Below are 23,259 nucleotides of genomic sequence, written 5' to 3'. Positions count from 1 at the left end.
TGAGCATCTGCACTGGTGTATTATCCATCACCACATCGACCTCCTCTTATAATCCATTGTTGGAGTACCAACAACCAAGATTAGAACTTAATCAAGGGCTAGGATCATCTCTGGATCGATCCGTGTGAGTTTCTAGATGATTCTCACCTTATGTCGATTACTATTGATTAATTAACCATATTCCCTAAGTTTAGACTTAGGAAATATTTTAAAAACGGTTAATAATTTAATTGAGACACTTCTAGGTCAAATTTCCAGAAATGATTCCTGGATTTTGGAGATCTCATGTATTCTAGCCTCTCCACAAAGTTTCGTGGCTAGAACACATCCAATGCTACAAAAACGAACAGACTTCCTCTGAAAAGCAAGTCATCCACCTAGCTCTACACAAGCCTTGCATCACCTCTGTGTAGTCCCTCAAACGCTTCAGCTCGGAGCTTCTGCAAATCAAGTCGTCTTGCCTGTTGTTGACTGGGAAAATGCTTCTCCGACCCTCTGGAACCTCTTGCTAGCCTCTGGAACTGAAAATGTCTTCTTCCTTTAGCAAATCGAACTACCCTCTTAAGCTTCTACAATGCCTCTGCGTAACCTCCTAGAGAAATTTCGGCCTCTCTGCAAAGTACTCACCGGATCTAGAAAATCTTCATCTGGCTTCACTGCCCCTACCCCTCTCTGTCTTTGCTTCCTTTTGAAGCTCGAACTCTTCCGACAACTGCTGGCTCTTTGGAAAAATCAAATTCTCCGAGGACATCAAACTCCACAAGTGTGTTCTCCATCCACCCATCGACTTCTTATAATCCTCTATTGGACCTCCAACGGCCAGGATTAAAACTTAATCAAGGGCCCACATTAATTCCCTGTCGATCCGTGTGAGTTTCTAGATGATTCACACCTTATCTCAATTAATTCTCATTAATTAACCCCTTTTCTTAAGTTTAGATTTAGGAAATAGTTAAAAGTAGGCTAATAATCTAATTGAGACACTTCTAGGTGGAATTTCCAGAAACGATTTTTGTGTTATAGAGTACTCCTATGTTTTAGCCTCTCTACAAAGTTTCAAAACTAGAACAACTCTGATGCTACAGAAACTAACACTCCCTCTTAGCGAGGAAGGTGTTCTCTCTAGTGTTGCACACTCTGCCACAACACTCTATCTCTGTATCACCCCCTGTCACACTGTTGATGTCTGGCTACTTCCCACTAACCACTCCGCAACTCTGATTCTACATATGTGTTGCTGCTGAGACTGCCATGCTGCTACCAAACTTGCATTTGCACTGCAACTCCCTCTCAACTTGTTGCTACTGCAACTACTGCAATTGAGAAGCATCCTAAATACTGAATCAACTGTGTTCAGTATGATGCATCTAGTCTCCCGAGTCCTGACTGCTACTAGCTACTGCACTGTCCACTAAAGAATCTGCATTGTTGCTGACTCTGCACTATGCCACTCTACACTACTTCCAACACTGCACTGCGCTCCTCAGCACCTAACTACTACTAGTCTGCAAATTTCACTTTGGAATTTGACTGCATCACTGACACCGATCCATCCTTCTACTGAATACTGTGGGCCCCTGTAGCGAGGTAATGATCTATGAGGAGGACACCTCAATGGACCCTGCCCATGTTTGTGTTGCTCTAGGACTATAGCTCTAGATCGCCCCACCTCTCTCCTAGAGGTATAGTTACAAACATCGTGAAATCTTCCTCCAACTTGGAGGAGAACTTATCAAACTCTATGGACGCTACAACATGGTCCTGCTTCTCCTGCTTGTCCATCTTCCTGAGAGGACATTGCATACTGTAGTGACCGAATTCCCCACATCTGAAGCACTTTATCTTTGACAGGTTCTTCTTATTTTCCCCCTACCCCTAACTAGGACCCTTAGATGCTAGGGCCACATTTTCTTCTTCCTTCTCACCCTTCACGTGCTTACTACTACTATCGCTGATGGTGCTCTTTACTAGAGCCTGCCTCAGCTCCTCTTGTTGTAAGTCGAACCACATCCTATCCCATTTGGGCAATGTGTCTTTGAACAAGATACTTTGGAAAAACACCTGCCAGTCATATGAGACACTACTCAGTGACAACTGTACAAGCTCTGTGGGTTGGAGTGCTTCTCCAATTGTTGCAAGCTAATCTCGAACTTCCTAAATCCTAGTGAGGAAGCTATCTATTCTCTCGCCCTTCTGCATCCTGATGCTCCTCAGCTTCTCCTACAGAAACATCTTCCACTGCTCGAAAGAACTCTAAAATAGATTGGAGAGAGAATCCCTCATCTCCTTGGTCATACCTTTGTTTGCCATATGTGAGACTAGATGATCTCAGACTCCATCCAAAATCATCTGCTTCGCCTTCGAAATTTCCTTTCTGTACTCCTTGAGCTAATCTGCATTCAAGGATATTGCTACCACATTATCCACATAGGCTTTCAAGCCATATTCGTCCAGAAGGAAGGACATCCTAGTCTTCCAGATGACATAGTTGGAGGCTCCCTCCAACCTATCATGTGTTAGTTTTTGGTAGAATCGGAAGTACTCTAGCCTTGGAGGCTAAGGCACATGAGTTCTAAAGAACCCAGAAACCATTTTGTGAAATTCCACCTCGATTGTATTTTATTAAGATAATTAATATTTTTAATGGGGTTCCTAAATCTAAACTTAGGAAAATTAAAATATTAATAGGTATTAATCAAAATATGGGTGAGACTAATCTAGAAGGTGGATCAAGTCATGTTTTAATCTTAGCTGTTGATTAGAGACTTAATCTTGGTCGTTGAAGACTCAATAGGAAAAGTATAAAATGGAGGCTCGGGATTCATTTGGGAACACACACAGGGAGAACAAATTGATCAAGAATTCGATTCCTAGGGCAGGGCTAAGGATTTCGAATTAAGTAATCATTCTGCAGCAGAGGGGCAGTGAGAATCTAGGAGGACTTTCTGGAGAATACAGTCAGAGAGGTAGAGAGAGCCAGCAGAGCAAAAAAGTTGTCTGTCACGTAGAATCCAGAACTACTGGGAATAGCCAAAACTGCCGGGAACTGTCAGAACAACTGGGAAAGTTGATGCAGAGAGAAGCAGCGGAACCGCCTAGAATAGCTGGAACCGCCGGGAACTGCCGGAACAGCGAGAAAAGCTAACGTAGAGGGCAGAAGAGGTGATGTAGAAATAGTCCGGGTTAGCCAGTCTTGCGCCGAATTAGCTGGAATTCTGCCCGGTGAAGTGAGGTAAAACTCACTCAGATTTTCCGCCAGTATTTTTCTCTGTAAAGGATTGCTAGATGAGCATCCTAGATTTGTATTCAAATATTTCTCCTGCATAATAATAAACCCTCAGAATTGCTACACTGTTTTCCCGCATTGGGTTTTTCTGGGAACTATTGTGTCCAAATATAAGTGCGTCCTATGTATCTTGTTCTTTGCTCTGTTTTCTGTTTCATGAGATCAAATCTTTAATTAGTGTACACTGCAGAAGTAATTTGCTTCAGTATTCAGAAGAATAACTTGATGAATGTAATTTAAAAATCAAGTAGGTGAAGTAGATTCAGATTTGCTGCAGTAGGGGTTCCTTCGAGTGTAGGAATTTTCACATCTTGATCTCTAAGCCCTACTGTGGCCATCTCTAAATCTGGTCAAAAATATCCCTCTTTCCCTGTGCTCGGCTGTTGGAACTGCTACACAGTCCCTTATGGAGTAAAGAATTTTTCTCACAACTATTGCCAATTTGTAACTGGAAAAATTAGATCTCTAAAACTCGAGATCACTTGAGAGAAATTTACCCTTTGTGTGTGCTTTTCTCTTCCACCTAGTGCTGAATTCTGCTTCTGCAAACTGCTGCAAAACCCTCTACGCTCAAACAAGGAATCTTCTCTGCAAAAATATGAGTTGTTGTTGCTCACTTTGCCCGTTGGAATCATTGAATCCGACAAGCCAAATTTTCCTGCCAATCCGCACTAAAAAATCAATCTGCCTAGCAATTTGAACTGCCTGGCTTAGGCTCTGTGCAACCTCTAGAAATTCGTTCTGTTGCTCCCTCTAAACAACGAATTTCTGCCTCCTCTTCCGAGCTTCCTCATCTGATCGATCACACTCTGATACCATGTGAAAATTTCAAGTCTGAAATCCTATTGCAACAATTGGAAATTATTCTTCTAATTGTTAATTAATTTAACAATTTATTTGCAACGAGAAATAATTAATAAATCACACTGAAACCTTCACAAATAAAACTGCGGAAAATACTAGCGTTGGAAACTGAGAAATATGCTAGCACACACATAAAAATTAACATAGTTTTTTTTGGACAATTGTCCCTAGAAAAAACCAAATTGGGAAAATCGGTGCAACAACTGGGGCTTTTATTATTATGCCGCAGTGAAATTATCTAAGTACAATCTGGATGCTGAATACTGGCTATCATGCAAAAAAAAATACTGGCAAAAATTATCTTAGGGAAATTAGCCTCACTCCGAGCAATCCCGGCACTTGACTGCCTTTGAAAATCAAGTCATCCACCTAGCTCTACGCAGGCCCTGCATCACCTCTACGCAGTCCCTTAAATGCTTCAGCTCAGAACTTCTGCAAATCAAACCATCTCGCCTTTTATTCAGTGGGAAAACGCTTCTCCGACCCTCTGGAACCTCTTCCCAACCTTGGAACTGAAAATGTTTTCTTCCTTCAGCAAATCAAGCTACTCTCTAAAGCTTCTGCATTACCTCTATGCAGCCTCCTAGAGAATTTCGGCCTCTCTGCAAAGCACTTGCTAGATCTGGAAAATCTTCCTTCGACTTCACTATCCCTGCCCCTCTCTGTCTTTGCTTCCTTCTGAAGCTCAAACTCTTCCAGCAACTGCTGGCTCTCTGGAAAAATCAAACTCTCCAAGGAAATTGAAGTCCACAAGTGTGTTCTCCATCCACCCATCGACTTCTTCTTATAATCCTCTGTTGGACCTCCAATGGCCAAGATTAAAACTTAATCAAGGGCCCAGATTAATTCCCTTTCAATCCGTGTGAGTTTCTAGATGATTCATGCCTTATCTCAACTAATTCTCATTAATTAACCCCTTTTCGTAAGTTTAGACTTAGGAAATAATTAAAAATAGGCTAATAATCTAATTGAGACACTTCTAGGTGGAATTTCTAGAAACAATTTATGGGTTATGGAAAACTCATGTGTTTTAGCCTCTCCACAAAGTTTCAAGACTAGAACACCTTTGATGCTACAAAAAATAACATTCATAAAAGTCAATCAACATTGGCAACAACAACTGCTGCTAAAATGAAAGCTAAAGATGTCACTTCTAGTATTTCTTTAGCTCTAGAACAACTGGCTATAGAGACCAAGGAAGCTAGAAAGGAAGATCAAGCGATGAAGGAAGAAACAAATGATAGACGATGGGCAAAAGAGCACATATGGAATCTCCACACTTGGTTGCAAATCACAACTGCAAATTACAACGATTTGGCACTGTGTCCTATAATAGCAATTTGCGACCTCACTAGACCCATCGCATGCAATAGATCTAGTGCGCATCTCCAAGCTGTGACCTCCAGCTGACATGGCACTTCTTATATATTTGAACTTGCTCATCATCTCATTTCACTCTGCCTCCAATGCATTTCTCTTCTTAGCATCTCTAAGCACAATCATCGAACTTTCTTCAAACTCTCTATGGATTAGCCAAACTTCGATCTCAAAGATGCATCGACTTTCCCTGGATCCTCGGACCTGGCACTTATGATCCCACGCACCCAAATTCTCGCCCAGTCTTTGTACACTTAGGGTTTCTAGTTTGAGTTACATTGAATTTTTCTTTAATTTGATTGTGGCCGCTCTATCAAATTATCCAGTGGCATATTTAGCAGAATCATGTGTGCATTCATTGACTGGTATGAACATAGGGCATACGGTTTGAAACGGTTTGAATTCATTTAGAAATGAGGGCATGCTTCGCATGAACCATGCATTATGCCAACTGAATTTCCATGAAGTTGCATCACTCCTCTTATCAACGAACCTCAAACCCCTGCACAAGCCTTGCAATTTATCAATAGAAACCTTTGACGCTTATCACAAACCAAGACTTGGAGTCACAAAACACAATGATGTTCGAACTCGGGTTTGTGGATAAAATGATAGACATCTATTGTTAAAGCACAAATCGCATCTGTTGCGCAACTAAGCCTGCTCTATTGCTTTACCCTATCGCTGGTCACATTCCTACTTCTCACTGAGACTGCGATCTCCAAATGTGACCTATGCTACAATGCTCAATTGTGATAGACACTAGGTCATAAATCACAGTCTTAATCTCCATCTAAGAATGTGACTGGTGCTATAAACCAAAACTACGACTAGATCATCCCTTTCCTCCCATAAGTCACAGATCACATCCACATCCTCATTAGCACTGCGATTGAAAATTGCAACCTGCCTTGTAAGTGTAAAATGCGATCTGCACTAAATTTTGAACTGCAACTTGCATTTCTACAACTAGACTTGGCACTGTAGTTGCGCACACATGGGAGGTTTGTTTTCAATTCATCCCATACATCGTTCGATTTCTCTCAACACTTCATTTTTTCACATATGTAGTTCTACACTTTGCACCTAAAGGGAGTTTCAACAAAACTCAAGGTTGAAAGAAAAGTATTAGTTATCTTCTTATGATGGTTCATCTGCCCATCCTGTAGGGTCTAAAAGGATCCAGTAGCCATAACACCAAATTTTTCAGGGTCCTAAAAGGAGTTCTCAGCATCACAAATGAAAATAAAATTCACCCTTCTGCAGAGATGCAACAAAATGTATTTAGAAATCTCAACAGCATGAAGGATAAATGCATGTGCAAAAGATCAAGACTCAAATAACTCTCCTCTTTTAGTATGTCTGATATCGTTTTGAACTTTTCAGGTGATAAGGAGCCCAAAAGTTGTACCATCTTGGGATGCTTTTGATACCATGGCTGGATTTCAACCAGCTTGTAAGTACTAAAGAAGTTGATGACAAAGGAAAGGAGTTAGAGATCTCTTGCAACCCTGTCATTTTACAAAGATGCTAGTACTCATATCCCTGGTTATGCTTATGGAACTGAGGGCTCTTCCAACTAAGGTTATCCAGATGATACAAGTGCATGATCTAAAATTTAAGGGGAAATGGACATAAAGCCAGTAAATTCTGGAGGATGGACTGCTGTCAATATTATAGTGAATACATGCAGCCTATGTAGGAATACCACCAGCAACAGATTTTGACCCATTCTCTTGCTACATTCTTGAAAGGAATTCAATATGCAGGTTTTTCACCATATAAAATGCCAATGAAAAGAAAGGGCTGAGCTTGGTCCAAATGGTTAAGGTGTGGAGGTCAAGCAGGTACTTTGGAACTCATTCAAATGTAAAGAGAGACAAACACAATTGCCTCAAGTTAGGTAGTTTAAAGGCAACATCAAACAAAGGTATATATTGAACAATATGTGCTCTCCAGGTGTATTTATTTATGAGTGGCCAAGGCAATCTAACACCTTGATGCTGCTGAAAGTAGTTGGTGGAACTCTCTGAAGGAATATGCTCATCCTGATGAGCAATATGGATATCCAAAAGCAGATTTAAAGAAATTGGCATCTTGCATTAGAGTTCTATATCCCAAAACCAGTGAAACTACATGCCTCTTGGAACTGCAAGATAATGAAGTTGCATTTGGCATTTTGCTCCATTACTTTTCATGATAAAGAATGAGGAACACTTTTGGCCATTGGTGCTACAAAGGATTTAGAATTATGGCCAAAGAGGCATTGTTCAGGAGGTTTTATTCATATATATAGGTCTATGAATGATGGCAAATCCCTGAATCTTTTGCATAAAAACACCATTGGATGGAATATCTCTTGGATTATGTCAATGTCAGGGTCACTTATTAGTTGGAATTGGACAGGTGTTGAGAATACATGACTCAGCAAAAGGAAATTGCTCCAAAAATGAGAGAGCAAGCTCTTTTCCAATATGATTTGCAAGGCTGATTTGAGGAATGCCGAAGCTGGAAAAGATTGAGCAGAACATAGCTAGAACATTGTCCAAAGTCAAAATTTAGATAGAAAAGGAGCATTCGATCTTTAGCTTGAAGAAAGATCTTTAACCACCCAAGGAGGTAACGGGCAAATAGGCATTCAATACAGAAAATGAACATCACAACCCTATTCATCAGCTCATACAAGTCTCCATGACTTTGCAACAACACTGACAACAAGTAATCTAGGGTTTCCAATAACCATCTCTATTCTCCATATAAAATCTCTTCTATCATGGTGTAAACATTTCTTATCATAACGCCAACAGCTATACAGATATCAATTTGAGCTTGTAATAGGCATTAGACATTCAAGAGTCATAAGGAAATTCAAGAGTCATGAGGGTAGATGGAAGGTCATGGGAGAAGGTGAAAGGTTACCCTCCTCATTTCTATAAATCTAACCTCATGCCTCATTTTAAAAGGACTTTAGGACTTGAGCTAGGCTAGCTTTAGATAGTGGTTTTGTGCTTAAGGAGCTGCAGACACTCAGCTCTTGTTAGCTAGTAGGGTGAGCTGTGATGAGGCTAACGTTTTGCTTTGAAAGATGGTATGAACAACCCATGTTCCACTACTGGGCTTTGATGGACTTGTTGAATATGTATTTGAACTTGAAAGCATGAATAATAAGAAACTTTTCACTTTTGGCATTGATTCTTGTGCATCTTCATAGTGTTTGTATTGGTTGCCTGGTATTTACGTTTTGCTTGTACATGTGCTTTCATGCAAGCAATATGTTATGGACTATTTTGTAGTTGTTGCATGTGTGTTTGCTTTTGAATCTATGCTCTTTTAGTCGATGCTATGACAGTAACTTATTGTGAACTGATTTACAATTAACTTCTGGCACTTTCCTCTTCATGTATGTCTGAGATGGTTTTAGCTCACTAATCCTTCTTGTCGTGTGCTTCTTCTTGTTGTTTTGTTGTTACATTTTTGTCTCTCATTCTGTAGTTTATCAATCGTGAGTTGACCTCATTCCCATTGTCTGGGCATTTCTTTCTTGCGCTCGCTCTAACATCTCCACATTTGACAGAAAACGCAAAACTAACATGGTGGTAGCTGGGCCCACATACCGGATGAGGCTCTTATCCCAAATGGTGTGAGGTCTAATTGGGACTTCACATCAGGGAGGACCCCTCACTGTTTGTGCGACATTTTTCCTGATCGTTGTTTAGATAATCTTCAGCAAAATCACATAATCAATCTTTTGTCGACGCGTTTCGAACCAACCAGTGTGGTTCATCGTCAGGACAAGTTGAAGACCAATCTGGTTAAGCTGGCTTAAATAGAGTGTGCAGAGATCCCAACGGCTATAATGCCAACAGCTAATTATGACCAAAGGTCTTAGTCAAACCACTAATTATATTTTTAATATTGCTAAAACCTATAATCTATATATACTAAGAGGGTTTCTTTGTTAATTTTAAGTATGAATAATATAGTATTTTTACAATCTATTCGTTCATATTTAATTAAATAATATCATTCCATTATTACTTTTCTAAGAAATTTGTTACATTAGGTAAATTGTGTATTAATTTAATAATAATTGTATAAAGCTAGACGTCTAAAGGTAAACTCTAATATAGGTTAAAACTTTCACTAACCATAGAAAGCAAGGGAATAGTTGTTGAGGTGATAGTGTTAACTCTCCCATTGTTGCTCCCAATCTAGATTTGTTTAGTGAGGCTTTGCATTAAGGTGCTAGATTTTGCAATAATAGCTCCCTTCGACTCCAAGTAGAGATCAATCACCACATCCTATACAAGAATAGGACCTGCTAGCTTTCACTTACAATAGCTTGCAACAGAGATGCATCTCAGTTTCAAGTGCCCCTTTACTATGATATCAAAGGTCGTGAACTTTGATATATCCCCATAAAATGATATTTGAAGAAAACAATTAGTACTATGAATGTGGATAAAACAAACATATCACTCCCTTGAGAAAACAATGATATCATTGTCCATGATCCTATGAGCTTTGTCTACTCATTGGTTCCAGCTTGGCCTCCTGACTAATTCCCATAACCTAGTTACAAGACCATGCTAATCAGCATACCAGGCCATCGTAGAGGTACCCTTGAGGAAAATATTATGAGGTTCATTGTATATACCCTTCTGCATGTGTGTTTTTTACTGCAAATATTATCCTGAAAATATAAGATGCAATTCAAAGAAAAAAAAGACATACCAGGCTAGGTTTAAGATGCACTTCCGGAAATGTTAAGGGATACATGTATGACAATCTTAAGTAGGAAATTATTTTGTATTTACGCTTGACTCAAGGATCTTAGATTCCATCTAACCATTTCTGAAGAGGCAATGGTTTAAGTTTCTTCGTACATATGTGCATCTAATAATACCGTGCTTATTTAAGGATATCATCTGCTGTGGAAAGTTACCAAAAAGTTAAATAATGTTAAGACATGTAAATCCCAACTCCAATATCAGAATAAGCTCTGGTTTTGTACCCGGTTGTGGGTGTGACAATCACATTTGCCTTTTTGAATATTTCCATATGAATGTACATTTGACGAGACCTGAAAATATACAACAATTGATATTAAAAATTAGAAATTTTGGATCTAAAGCCAATAGAAACATTCAACAGTGAAAAATGATGATACTAATATCAAATCCTGTGAAGATTGCAAGTGAAACAAGAAAGGATTTGTTTCTTTTGTTAAATATGACATTCTATAGAAGTTTGCACCTATCAAATTTCTTATGACTACATCTTTCAGCTTTCTCATGATCATCAAAGTAAAATATTTTTTTTTCAATATGACTTGTGATATACACCAAGAAATACAGAATAAGAAAACAGCTAACGGCAGTCAATCAGTTAGTTCAATTTCTATAGACTCAAGGTGTTAGAACTTAGAATCCAGAACTTTAAGAGCAGAAAGAAAGTAATTAATTCACAGACAGCTAATTTTGCATTCATAACTTTATAATACATTCTGAAGGCTTTTGATGAAATCAATGAGGCTACATCACTTTAAGGAGGCACTCCTCTTTTGGATTCCATTGATAGGACATCTGAAATGGTAGTACAGCACCATGTTGACCAGGTTCCATTTGAACCGGTGGTACATCATCAAGAAGGTATCCTAAACTATTACATACACAATTCTCCTTATTTCATTCATTTATGCACATAGAAGAAGAATATTCTTTGCGCCTTTATGATTGGGTAAGAACAATAAGAAAGGAAATGTATGTTAGAATGGGGCTGCACATAGAGGTAAGATTTATTGCAATGCTTGTTCCTGCTTGGAAGATTGTACCTAGAAAACAAACAGAAAAGATTCTCTTCTCTAGTATGTGGATACATTTTGCATTTGCTTCCTTCCATCATTTCTGAAAAAAATAACATATATTCAAGAACTTTTAAGGACTACTCTACAGATGCTGATGGATGCCAAGTTGAAGAGAAATACATCCTTCCATTTCCAAATAAATGAATAGGCCAAATTCATGAACCAAGCATTGGTGAAATTATTGTGTGCTTCCATTGTTGCTTACATATGGTTTCCTCAAGTCCTAGATGAATCTCGATACCATGCTAACAGCGAAAGGTCTTCTACGATTCAACTCTGCAAGGCTTCGAACAAGTTGCCTATAAAATATAGCATCAAACTTTGGAGAGTCGCACTCCTTGGTCAACTTGGCTCTTGACTAATATGGGGTAGAAAAAGTCCTAAAAAAATTCATTGTAAACCACTTCAGCAAATCAAGAGCATGCTAAGCTGAGAAATGAAGATACCATCAAATGGTTGCAAAACTTGGATGCCAAGATATTGATGTTTATAGCATCGGATAGGTATTTTTGCATTAGCTAAGTGTCAAGCATGCAAGAATTGTCCAAAGCCTTCTCAAGAAACTTGATCAATTTATTAAGTTGTCTTTATGATTTAGCCCAAGTCTAACTTAAGCACATTAATTAAGTTAATTGATGAATGTCGGCTATGGTACTTTTGCGTAGGCCTACATGTCTAGGCATGTAGAAGTCACCTAATACACCCTTAACCTTAGCAATTAGTTTAGTGAATAAAATAATTTATTTTATAATACAAAAATGAGTTGATCTAATGAAATGCAAAGGCTTTTGCATTAGTGAATTAGATGAATCTCAACTGTCAATCTCAAGTGAGGTGAGATCTAATCTCAACTATCAATCACTTTGGAGATTAGGGTTGTGGATTCAGTCATAACTCAAGCTTATAAAAGAAAGGCTAGGCCAAGGGAAAAGACATACAATACATTTTGAGCAAAATACACGATGAGAGTGAAATCTTAGTGACTGGGTGGAGAAGGATGTCCATTAAAGAATGTTAGGTCTGAGGAACGTTCAAGGAGGGACAAGGGAGATCCACATCAACCAACGAAGATTAAAGGATAGATCTAGAGTGGAATCCGTCGGATCAGATCTAGATTCATTATTGTATATATAATTTCCTCAGAGGGCCACTTTCCATGTGGAGCCAAGTAGGTTTTGTTGCCACACAATCTAGTAGGGATACCTAAGGGACAACTACTACACCAAATGACAACAATGGGACAAAAACCCACTATCACCTTAGTCAATGTCCCCTGCTCTTTATGGACTTTGAACAATGGGAGGAGTCTCAGCATGAAGGAAATCACCCGAAATGATAGAATCAATGGTAAGGTATGAAGTGATTTCCAAGGCCCATTCAAGGAGAGGCTCAATTATAGCTTGATGAAGGAAAGGTTGTCCAAGACAGACCTAAGGGGAGAGTCAAGACTTAGGGTTATGAATATTCAGTGATGATGAGTATGTCTAGGATCAAGACTTCTGTAATATTCCTAATAGAAATATACAGTAAAATAACAAAGACATGCACTAGCAGCATATGAAAAAACATAAAGTTTCTGGAAATAACACATGCGACAACAATTAAAAACCCCATAATGCAGCAACAAGGAATCTAAGCCATTTTATTGATAAATCATGGAATTTTGGTTACAATAGGGAGTGGAAAGAGTGCACCTGGGCTTGCTATGAAAGCAAGCAAATACCAAGGTGAATATAGCTGAAAATCCCCACACGAATGGCTCCAATAGGCTGTACACTACACCCAGAAAATTATTTGCACTGTTGTTGTAGAAAAACTGGAATTTGAGGGCCCAAAACACCTCCAAAAATTCTGCAAAATTAGGCGTGTACTCCTTGAGACTAGTTCAGCAAAACCCATAAAGTAATTAGGCTAATTTCAACCTCCTGAAATTACCATATTTTTGGTGCTACGCCCTCCCTGGCAAAAATGGTGTCCTCCACAACCACTGTTGTTGAATGTGTCACTTTCTCCCCTCTAACAGCTATAGGAATTTTCTGAAAATCTCACCTGGAAGAATTGAGTGAGCTTCCTCCCAAAATAAAAGAATATCCACAAATGTTGCTCTGATCTGAGTGTAATTTCTGCTAAATTCCTCGGCCAAAATACCCCTCTTATCTCCCTCAACTCAATGGTACAGCCTTGACTACTGTGTCCTCCCTCGAAGTTGAATTGCCTAAGAAATGGGTTGCACTGTACCATGACTCCAACAATTTTCACCTTCCCACTGAATTCAAAAATTCCTCCTTAGGGTGGTGTTACCCACCATTTTGTGGGTGATATCCCTAGGAGAATTTTTTTTCTCCAAGATGGTCCTCAACCGATAGCCAGCGGCCCCTTGCAGCCACTAGCTAGCTCACTGTGATATTTCTCCGCCACCTGAGCCAACCATGTGGTCCCTCGCCCATCTGCCATGATTGTATGTTTGAAGGTGGGCCTCTTGAACCTAAAGGTATGACTTGTCATTTAGTAATTGAGTATTGTAGTTTGCTTATCATGGACACTTCTAGGCATGGATTAATGGGGGTATTCAACGGAAAGAATGGGCTAGGCCCGTGCTCTTGTCCCGTAGACCCCTTTGGATATTAACCTTGAATTCTAGTTCCGTGGGATCACTTTTACTGACCATTTGGCTTTAGGGATGGTATTTCACAGGAAACCATGATTGTGGTTGCATGGTCTTGCTCCCTTATACGCATATATTACCCCATTTCCACTCATTATTACCCCACTCATCATTTCTCCCACCTGGGTCCACATAAGGTTAGCTCACCCCTTCCCCTTGTCCCCACCTTGGGTCAGGCATGGAGTGATGCCCCAGAGGTTGATGGTCCTAAAAAGAAAGATAAAAGCATATTTGGCCACATTGAATAGGCAAATGTACCACAAAATGCAAAAGATGGTCAGGACAAACACATTTAACACGTGGGCAAAAGCCAATACATGAGGTCTACCCCATCATCATGGCCATCACCTTGGTTCCTACAGGTTCTATGAGCCTCCTTCATCGTATAGGAACCCATGATTGTCCCAAACCCTAGTAGGAAATGAACCGCCCTACCTTAAAAGGGGTATTCACTGCTATATCTTATGCATCATGCTCTTACCCTTTGAGCCTCGAGCAATTAATCAAAGAAAATCATAAAACGGAAAAAGGCATATAAAGAAGGGTGGAAAGATCAAGGTCAGGGCACCTCATATACCACAATTTCTCCCTCATATATATTATAAACTCAAGTGTGGGATTCCCTTTTAATAGCTACCCTTGTAACCCAGCATGTGGCCCAGGGTTGCCCTTTCTCATCCCCTACTTCATTCATGTATCTGTCACATGCCACCACCTTTTGAAGGATGTACTTTGAACATATTATCCCCTTTAGAAGTAGAAACCACCTAGTAGGATACTTAGTTCACCCCATTTAGAGTTTAAGAGACATTGGCACATCCCGAAGCCCATTATGGAAGGGTAGACCATTATGAAGTCCCCACCTGTGGTCCATGGTTGGTAAGCTAATTTGCCCAATTTCTCTAATGACTTGTTGTATTGGAAGGCTAGGGGACGCATTGGATATTATGCAGGATTGCAGATGGTCTCCATCTTGGGTTTGGTCTCCCTATACAGGGTCCTAATCCTCTAAAGGGCTACACTGGCACATGTAGAGTGTGCGTTGAGAGCCATGGGTCTCCACAGCAATAAATAGTGCTCCATGGATCCCTGAGGATGTTCAGATATTGCTCTAGATTCACCTATTGGATGAAGAAGATGCACCTGGTTCACCTTTGCCCAAAAAGCCCCACAAATGTACCATACACTTGGCAACTGATGAGGACTTGTAGGATGATGTGGCATCACCTACACCATCATTAGAGCCCTTGCAAGTGATCTACAAGCATCCTCGACTCATTTGGAGACCCATGAGGTTACTATTGTACCCCCACACCCACTAGGAGCACCACAATTGGAGAACAAGGACCCAACCCCTTGTCCATCACTTTTGAGGGTCCTATTCTTCATCATTGCACCTATGGCCCTCATTAGGCCTCTTGAGGGGCCTTACAACATATATTATTCATCATCTGACCTCTTAAGAGGCTTATTCTTTCATTTGTGAACTAGTTTGGTGGGCTTGTCACTAAAAGTTAGATTATTAGCACATTATTTTATTTTTGGGGCTTATGTAGGCCTAGGAGACTAATTCGAACTCCTCATTAGTGTATAAATACAAGTGAGATGAGTTCATTTGTTCAACATCACTTTGGACTGGATCTCTTCCCTCTCTTGAGAATTTCGCACTTTTTCTTGAAAGATGAATTGGATCTTTATGGATGAATTTGGATGTTTGGATTTGGTTTATCTTATCTTGGAGCTTCTCTATTGTCAAATTGTGGATGCTTGAATATGTTCTATTACATGTAAGTACATGTTTTTAATGTTATTCTCGTTTTACTTTGTCATATACATTGGATTGGGATTTTCGCTATTTTGAGGGCTAATTGTTGCATGCATTTACTGCTTAAATTGTGGAATTGTGTCTCTATATAGCATCTTTCAATGTATGGGCCATGTAATTTGAATGAAATTTCCTAGGGATAATTCCAACAACAAATTCATCTTGATTTGCCATCTTCTTTTGCAAGTTGAAGTACAAAAGTTGTAAGGTTGTTTCCCTTTGCCCTAGAAGGCTAGCAAGGTAGCCTTAAGGCCTCCTTGACTATGAAACAAAGTACTCATTCATATTTGCCATAGACTCCATTCTCCCAATACTAAGGCACTGATCTACCAAGAGGTGGTCACCCAAATCAATTATTTTTCACATTTTCCTAGGTCTAGCCAGGTTGGGTCATCTAGGGCATCATTTTGCCGACAAAATAGCCCTCCAAAAAGTTAGATCTCCTGGCAGCCCCTGCGCTAGTGTCTCCTAAAGGCCTCCTCCAATTGTGAAGCCATTCCGACGGTTGAGGTGTGAGAAAAGCCAAGCCCTAGCTCCGAGATCAAACTTTGCCCTAGTATCCTTTTCCCCTCCTTGTCTCGGTTAAGAATATCGTTGGTTGCTAAACTCTTACCTCCTAACCTACCTAGGCTGGGTCCACTTGGTCTTGTGTGGTCCCATTCCTTTGAAAAGAAAATTCTTTAAGAACCATCCGGGATACCAATTTCAATAAGTATTTCAGGGATTGGGAAACTCTTTCACAAGTCATATTCCTTAAACCTAACCCTCAAATCCTCCCATCCTTCTTCTAGAAGACATTGTACCTTTCTTAGAAAGCAAGCAAGCTCTATTCTTTAACCTCTTCTGGAAAGGGATTATTGTGAGAATTCTGGAATTCGAAATCTTACTACAACAACTGATTAAGTTTCTTCTATTTGTTAAATAAACTGAACAAATTATTTATTGTGTTCTATTGTAAATATCGAAACTAATATAGTGCAACGTTCACAAAAAAAATACTACAGTAGAAAAATAATGCTGGAAGAATAGATGCACACACACACAAATACACAGTTGTTTTTGGACCAATGTCCCTGGAAAAACCCAACTTGGGAAAACCGGTGCAACAGCTGAGGGTTTTATTATTATGCAGTAGTAAATCTGAGTACACAACTATGGATGCTCAAACCTAGCAATCCATGCAAAGAAATGACTAACAAAAAGTCTAGTGAGAAAAATCTCACTCTCACTAGCGATCCAACACGGACCTTGGCTCAAGATGAGCTACTATCTACTGCCTCTGTGCAGTCCCTGCATAAGCCTATGCAGTGTTGCATCCTACAACCCAGACCAGCATCTCTCTCGCTAACTTATTAGTTGTTGTCTAGAAGATCGATTCTCCTGGCCTCCAGGCTCCAACTCTGGCTTCTGGCACAGAATAACTGTTTCTCCCCAACAAAATATGAATTCCCCTGTGAGCACAGTGTTGCCTCTTTGTGGCACCCACTACCTCTTTGCCATGCACTCAATGGATTGGAAAATCTCCCTTCAGCCTTACTATCCCTGCCCCTCTGTCACTATTTCGATCTTATTGAATCACCTTTGGCAACTGAATGTTGCTACTCTGGAAATTGATTTCCCAGCAAAATCGAATTCTTGGTGTCTCCAAGTGTGTTCTCCAACCCCCATCGAATTTATTCTTATAATATCTCGTTGAGAGATCAACAACCAAGATTAAAACATAATCGATGGCCAAGATTAACTAGAACTCGATCCATGTCTTCTTCTAGAAGATTCTCACCATGACTTAATTAATACCCTTTAATTAATCAATTTTCCTAAGTTTAGACTTAGGAACCATTAAAAAAAGATTAATTATTTTAATTAAGTCGTCTCTAGGTGGAATTTCTAGAAATGATTTCTGGGTTTTGGAGAATACATGTATTATAGCCTCTCCACCAAATTTCGTGGCTAGAACGCATCAAATTCTACAAAAACTAACACTCCCTCTTAGCAAGGAATGTGTTCTAGCACTGCAACCCACTGAAGCAACACCTTGTCTCTGCACCACCCCCTGTCGTGCTATTGATGTTTGGCTACTATTGCCCATCAACTACTATGCAACTCTAATATACGTTGCATCTGTGCTGCTGCTGGCCCTACTAAACTGTTGCCAACACTGCATCTGAACTGCAACTCCCTCTCCATCTATTGTTGTTGCATTTGCAACAATTGTCCAAAATATTAAACCAACTGTGGTCAGTATGATGCATTTGTCACCTGAGTCCTAACTGCTGCTAGACTTTGTGTTGTCACTGAAACCTCTACGCTACTACTAACTCTGCGATGTGCCAACTACACTGCTGCCAACTCTTCTCTGCACTGCTCAGTATCTGACTGCTACTAGCCACTACACCTGTCACTCTGGCATCTGACTGCACCAACAGCCACTGATCCATCCTGCTATTGCATGCTATGGGCTCTCGTAGCAAGGTATTAATTCATGAGGTGGACCTTCTCAAGAATCCTTCCCATCCCGTAGTTCTCTGGGGCTACAAAACTAAATCACCCCACATTACTCCTGGAGGTATATCTGTGATCATGGCAAAGCATGATCTACTCATATTGTGGCTTCTACTGCTTTGCCGATGCTTCCGCATTGCTGCAATAATGAGTCTGATTTCCCGAGATCCAAAAGTACTAGTTTCCATAGGGCTGCTCACGTTGAAACTAGACTCCCTCTGAGTCTCGATCTCCTTATGGGAAACCTTGCTACTCCCTCCTAACAACTCACACAGTCCCCCTGCACTGGAAACTAGATTATGAAGCTCTGCACTGAGAATCTCCTGGTTGGAACTGCAGCTACATACTATAACTACGCAATTCACACTGCCTATGTCACTACAACTAGTTCTATAATTGTCTTCTGGGAACTGACTGCAACTAGCTATGCAATTGTCATTTGAATGACTAGCTGCATCTCTTGACAGTGTGATCCTCCTGCTACTAATTTTGTTGGGCTCTCGTAGCAAGGATACTGATCCATGTGAGAAATTTGCAGCAACTGGATCTAATTTGTTGCTCTTCCATGGATCCTGCGCATCTGTAGCCATCTATAAAAATGTTGAATTCCTCCTCTTATCCTTTGTGCAGCTGCTGACTGGCTCTATGCACTTCCTTCTGAAGTGGACAAATCTACTCACAACTACTGCTGCTTTGCTAGGAAAAATCTAACTTTTGGGCTAGAAATCCCTAGAGAAAAGAATTCCCTTAGTGTGTGCTCTTCCTTCCTCCTGACGCTATTTTGCACTAGCAAACTGCTGCAAAATAACTGCGTCCCAGCTAAAGATCTTCTCTGCAAGGAAAACACTGTTGCTTCCTCTGCCTCTGGTATACTTTGATCTGGAAAATCTAATTTCTCTGTCGACTCTCTCAGAGAAATACACCTTTCCTCGAAATCTTGACCCTCCTAGCCAAAAGCAACTGCACTGCCTCTGAGGGTTTCGAACTGTTGCCTATGCAGAGCTTCAAAATTCCTCTTTCCTTCTACTACTAAGCTCTCTGGCTTACGATTTATGCTCTAATACCATGTAAGAATTCTAGAATCCGAAATCCTACTCCAACAATTGATTAAGTTTCTTCTATTTGTTAACTAAATTGAACAAATTATTTACTGTGTTCTACGGTAAATATCAAAACTAATACACTGCAGCCTTTACAAATAAAATATTGTGGAAGAAAAATAATGTTGGAAGAATAGATGCGAATACACACAAATACACAATTGTTTTTGGATCAATGTCACTGGAAAAACCCATCTTGGGAAAACTGGTGCATCAACTAAGGGTTTTATTATTATGCAGTAGTAAATTTGAGTACAAAACTACGGATGCTCAACTCTAGTAATCAATGCAGAGAAATGAATGACAGAAAATCTAGTGAGAAAAATCTCACTCCCACTGGCGATCCAACACTGACCTTGGCTCAAGATGAGCTACTCTCTGCTACCTCTTCACAGTCCCTGCGTTAGCATATGCGCTATTGTGTCCCACAACTCAGACCAGCATCTCTCTCGCTAACTGATCAGATGTTGTCTGGAAGATCGATTCTCCTGGCCTCCGGACTCCCACTTCGTCTTTTGGCATCGATTCACTGCATCACCCTATAGCAAAATACAGATTCCCCTTTGAAGCACTATGCAGGGGCAGTGGAAGACAACGTAGAAAGAGAAACATAGTCCAGAGAAGAGACGCATGGCCTACGCAGAGGGACACAGAGCCACGCTGGGTCAATCAGAGTGACGCAGGGGTGACGCAAAAGTGGGAGCAGGGTCTTCAAAGTGTCAGATAGTCTCAGAGGGAAAGTCTTAGGGTTTTCTTTCAGTTCTCTGTAAAAATCATTCCTTGTAAAAGCAATTACTGCTGAAGATTAATAAATCCCTCATCTGCTGCACTAGTTTTCCCGCATTGGGTTTTTCCAGCGACAATTGTCCAAAAATAATTGTGTCGATGTGATTGATTCTTGTGCATGTATTTTTTTCTCTAGTAATTGTGTGATAACTGCAGTAGAATTTATTTTAGTATTTGTTGAAGGAATTTCGTAAATAACTTATTGAGAATAATAAGTAGGTGAAATAAATCAGTTGCTATAGTGATAGAATTTCAGTTTAGAAATTTTCACATGGTATTAGCACAGAGATCCGACAACAGGGAAGGAAAATCAATTATGGTCAAGAGCATGATGCAAAGGCATCCACTCAAAGGGACTCGCGCAGATTTTCAGAAGGATGCACAAGGGACGAATTTTCGATGTTAGCTTCTAGATTGGAAGAAGAAGCCGCTTGCCTTGCAAGCTCTGCCTCCTCGGAGGTTTGGTACATAGACAATGGAGCTTCCTGGCATATGACAGGAATCCGAGAATGTTTTTCAAATTATCAGGAAGAAAGAATGAATTTTCAGATCACCATGGGGAATAAGGCGAAGTGTACTCCAATAGGAAGAGGTACCATAGTTTTTCAAACCGAACCAGGAGACCGACTTCAGGCAACCAATGTGCTACATGTGCCGGGATTGGGGATGAACTTACTTTTCGTATCTCAACTTCAAAACAAGGGCTATGACATTTTCTTCATTAAGGAGAAAGTGTATGCCAAACACCCAGGTTGGAAAAAGAAGGCTCATATTGGAATTAGAAGTAACAGGTTGTCTAGGGTACCGCTAGAATCACCAATGGCACTGATAGGCAGTAATGGAGACAAAGACTTGAATGAGCTATGGCACAGGAGGATGGGACACTTACACCATGGGGCTCTGAGAATTCTTAGGAAAACAGTATCAGGAGTTCCAGAACTAAGTACTGAATGGGATGATGTATGCAGAGGGTGCGCTCTGGGCAAGTATGCCAAAGCTGTGTTTTCTAGAAGTAACAATAGGGCAAAGAGTGTGCTAGGATTGATACACTCAAACATCTACGGATTGATGTCCACAAAAGCTCTTAGTGGTGCCGAGTACTTCGTCACCTTCATCAATGACCATTCCAGGAAGACTTGGATGTACTTTCTGAAAACCAAGGATGAGGTTTTCGGTCGATTCAAAGAGTTCAAGGCTCTAGTGGAGAATTTGGCAGGAAAGAAGATAAAAGTATTGCGCTCGGACCATGGTGGAGGGTATGTTGATAAGGACTTCATTGATTTTTGCGCTAAGGAAGGCATTAGAAGAGAGTGGATAGCTCCCTACCATCCGGAGCAGAATGGAGTAGCAGAAAGAAAAAACAGGACTATTGTGGAAGCAGCTAGGGCAATGTTGTATGATCAGGATATGCCTAAATTCTTGTGGGTAGAATCATGCAGCTTAGCAGTTTATGTCCAGAACAAGACTCCTCACAAGGCATTGGGCAAAATCACTCCGGAGAAGGTCTTCACTGGGAAGACACCTGAAGTTAGTCATTTTAGGACATTTGGGAGTTTAGCATATTTTCGTATACCCGAAGAGAAGAGAAAGATATTATATCAAACTACTGAGAAAGGATATCTTATGGGATATAGCGAGAATGCTAAGGCATATAGAGTCTATCTTCTAGGGAGTAGAAAGGTAGTAGTTCGACAAGATGTAAAGTTCATGGAGGATAAATATTTTAGAAAATCCCGAGAAATGCCTTCCGATGAGCAGTGGAAAGACAAGTCGTTCGTCAAACCACTTCAACCAATGGAAACTAGTACCAGAAATCCTCCTGAAGACAAGGCTTCAGAACAAGAGGAATCTTAGGAAGAAAAGGAGTTGATAGATGTACCTACTACCAGTGGAAGAACAAGCCGGGAATTCTGACAGATTCTATAGGATGCAGAAGACTTCATTGGTGCACCCAGGAATAGTAAAAGGGAGCGAAGACAACTAGACAAATACTAGGCCTTAGTAGCTTAGGTTGGGGAACCTTCTAGTTTTCAGGAGGCCGTTCAGCATCAAGTATGGGAAGATGCTATGGTGGAGGAATACAACTCTATAATGGTCAATGATGTCTGGGAAATGGTACCTAGTCCTCACGACAGATCAGTGGTAGGTTCAAGATGGATCTACAAGGTCAAATATGCTGTAAATGGCAGTGTGGAGAAATACAAAGCCAGGTTCGTGGCTAAGGGGTATGCTCAGAAGGAAGGGATAGACTACGAAGAAACCTTCGGCCCAGTAGCCAAGTATACTTCTATTAGGACCGTGATATTGTTGAATTTTCTAAGTCTATCCGTTAGAAAATTAATCTGTATTATGTTGGTTTATTTCTTCTACTTGTTTCAATTTGAACAAGTTATTTAAAACATTTAAATACTGAAATAAACACAATACAGTCAAAACATCTATAGATCATCAACTGAAAGAAAACAAGCACACAAGTGACACCGTTATTTTTGGACAAATGTCCCCGGAAAAGCCCAATGCGGGAAAACAGGTGCAGCTGTTCAAAGGGTTATATTATTATGCAGTCTTTTTTAGTACAATTGGGTGCCTAACTGGCTCACCCGACAAAGAAAAATAAACAGCAGCAATACCTCTATATTCGGAAAGTATTCAGAAAACCTATCCCACGAAACCCTCTCTGGCACCACTGAAGCTTAGCGTTGGCCCTTCTGGCCTCTGCGTTAGCCTCCTGGTGACCTAACTTATCCCTCTGAGGCACTGCGCAGCCTTTGGGACCCTCTACGTCACTCCAGCAGTCTTTACATGGATGACACAGTCCCGCTGGCCTCTGCGCTGTCTCTGCTGGGCTCTGCGGGCATGAACTGGATGCTGCTCTCGTTCTCCCTGTTTTTGCGCTGGTCTATCAGTATTGTCTCTACCTCTCTAACTGGTACTCATTGCCCCTCGCTGCTGATCACTGATTCACTTTTGCTTAGCAACCCCGCTCTA

The 23,259-nt window shown here is 40.4% G+C and overlaps 1 protein-coding gene across 3 annotated transcripts in view; it reads right to left on the bottom strand.

Moving 5' to 3' along the window:
- The window catches only part of LOC149162734 (fatty acid amide hydrolase-like), a 346,996-nt gene that overhangs the window by 67,003 nt on the left and 256,734 nt on the right, over positions 1-23,259 (bottom strand). For all 3 annotated transcript variants that reach the window (XM_089437357.1, XM_089437358.1, XM_089437356.1), the window contains exon 16: positions 10,542-10,610. In XM_089437357.1, coding sequence (XP_089293483.1) covers positions 10,542-10,610 — 69 coding nt within the window. The remainder of the gene's footprint in view (positions 1-10,541; positions 10,611-23,259) is intronic.

This window comes from Pinus tabuliformis, chromosome 5_2 (genome assembly GCF_031772625.1).
Source record: "Pinus tabuliformis cultivar Carrire ecotype Pingquan chromosome 5_2, CPIR1, whole genome shotgun sequence".
Taxonomy (NCBI): domain Eukaryota; kingdom Viridiplantae; phylum Streptophyta; class Pinopsida; order Pinales; family Pinaceae; genus Pinus; species Pinus tabuliformis.
This window is presented reverse-complemented; position numbering and strand designations above follow the sequence as displayed.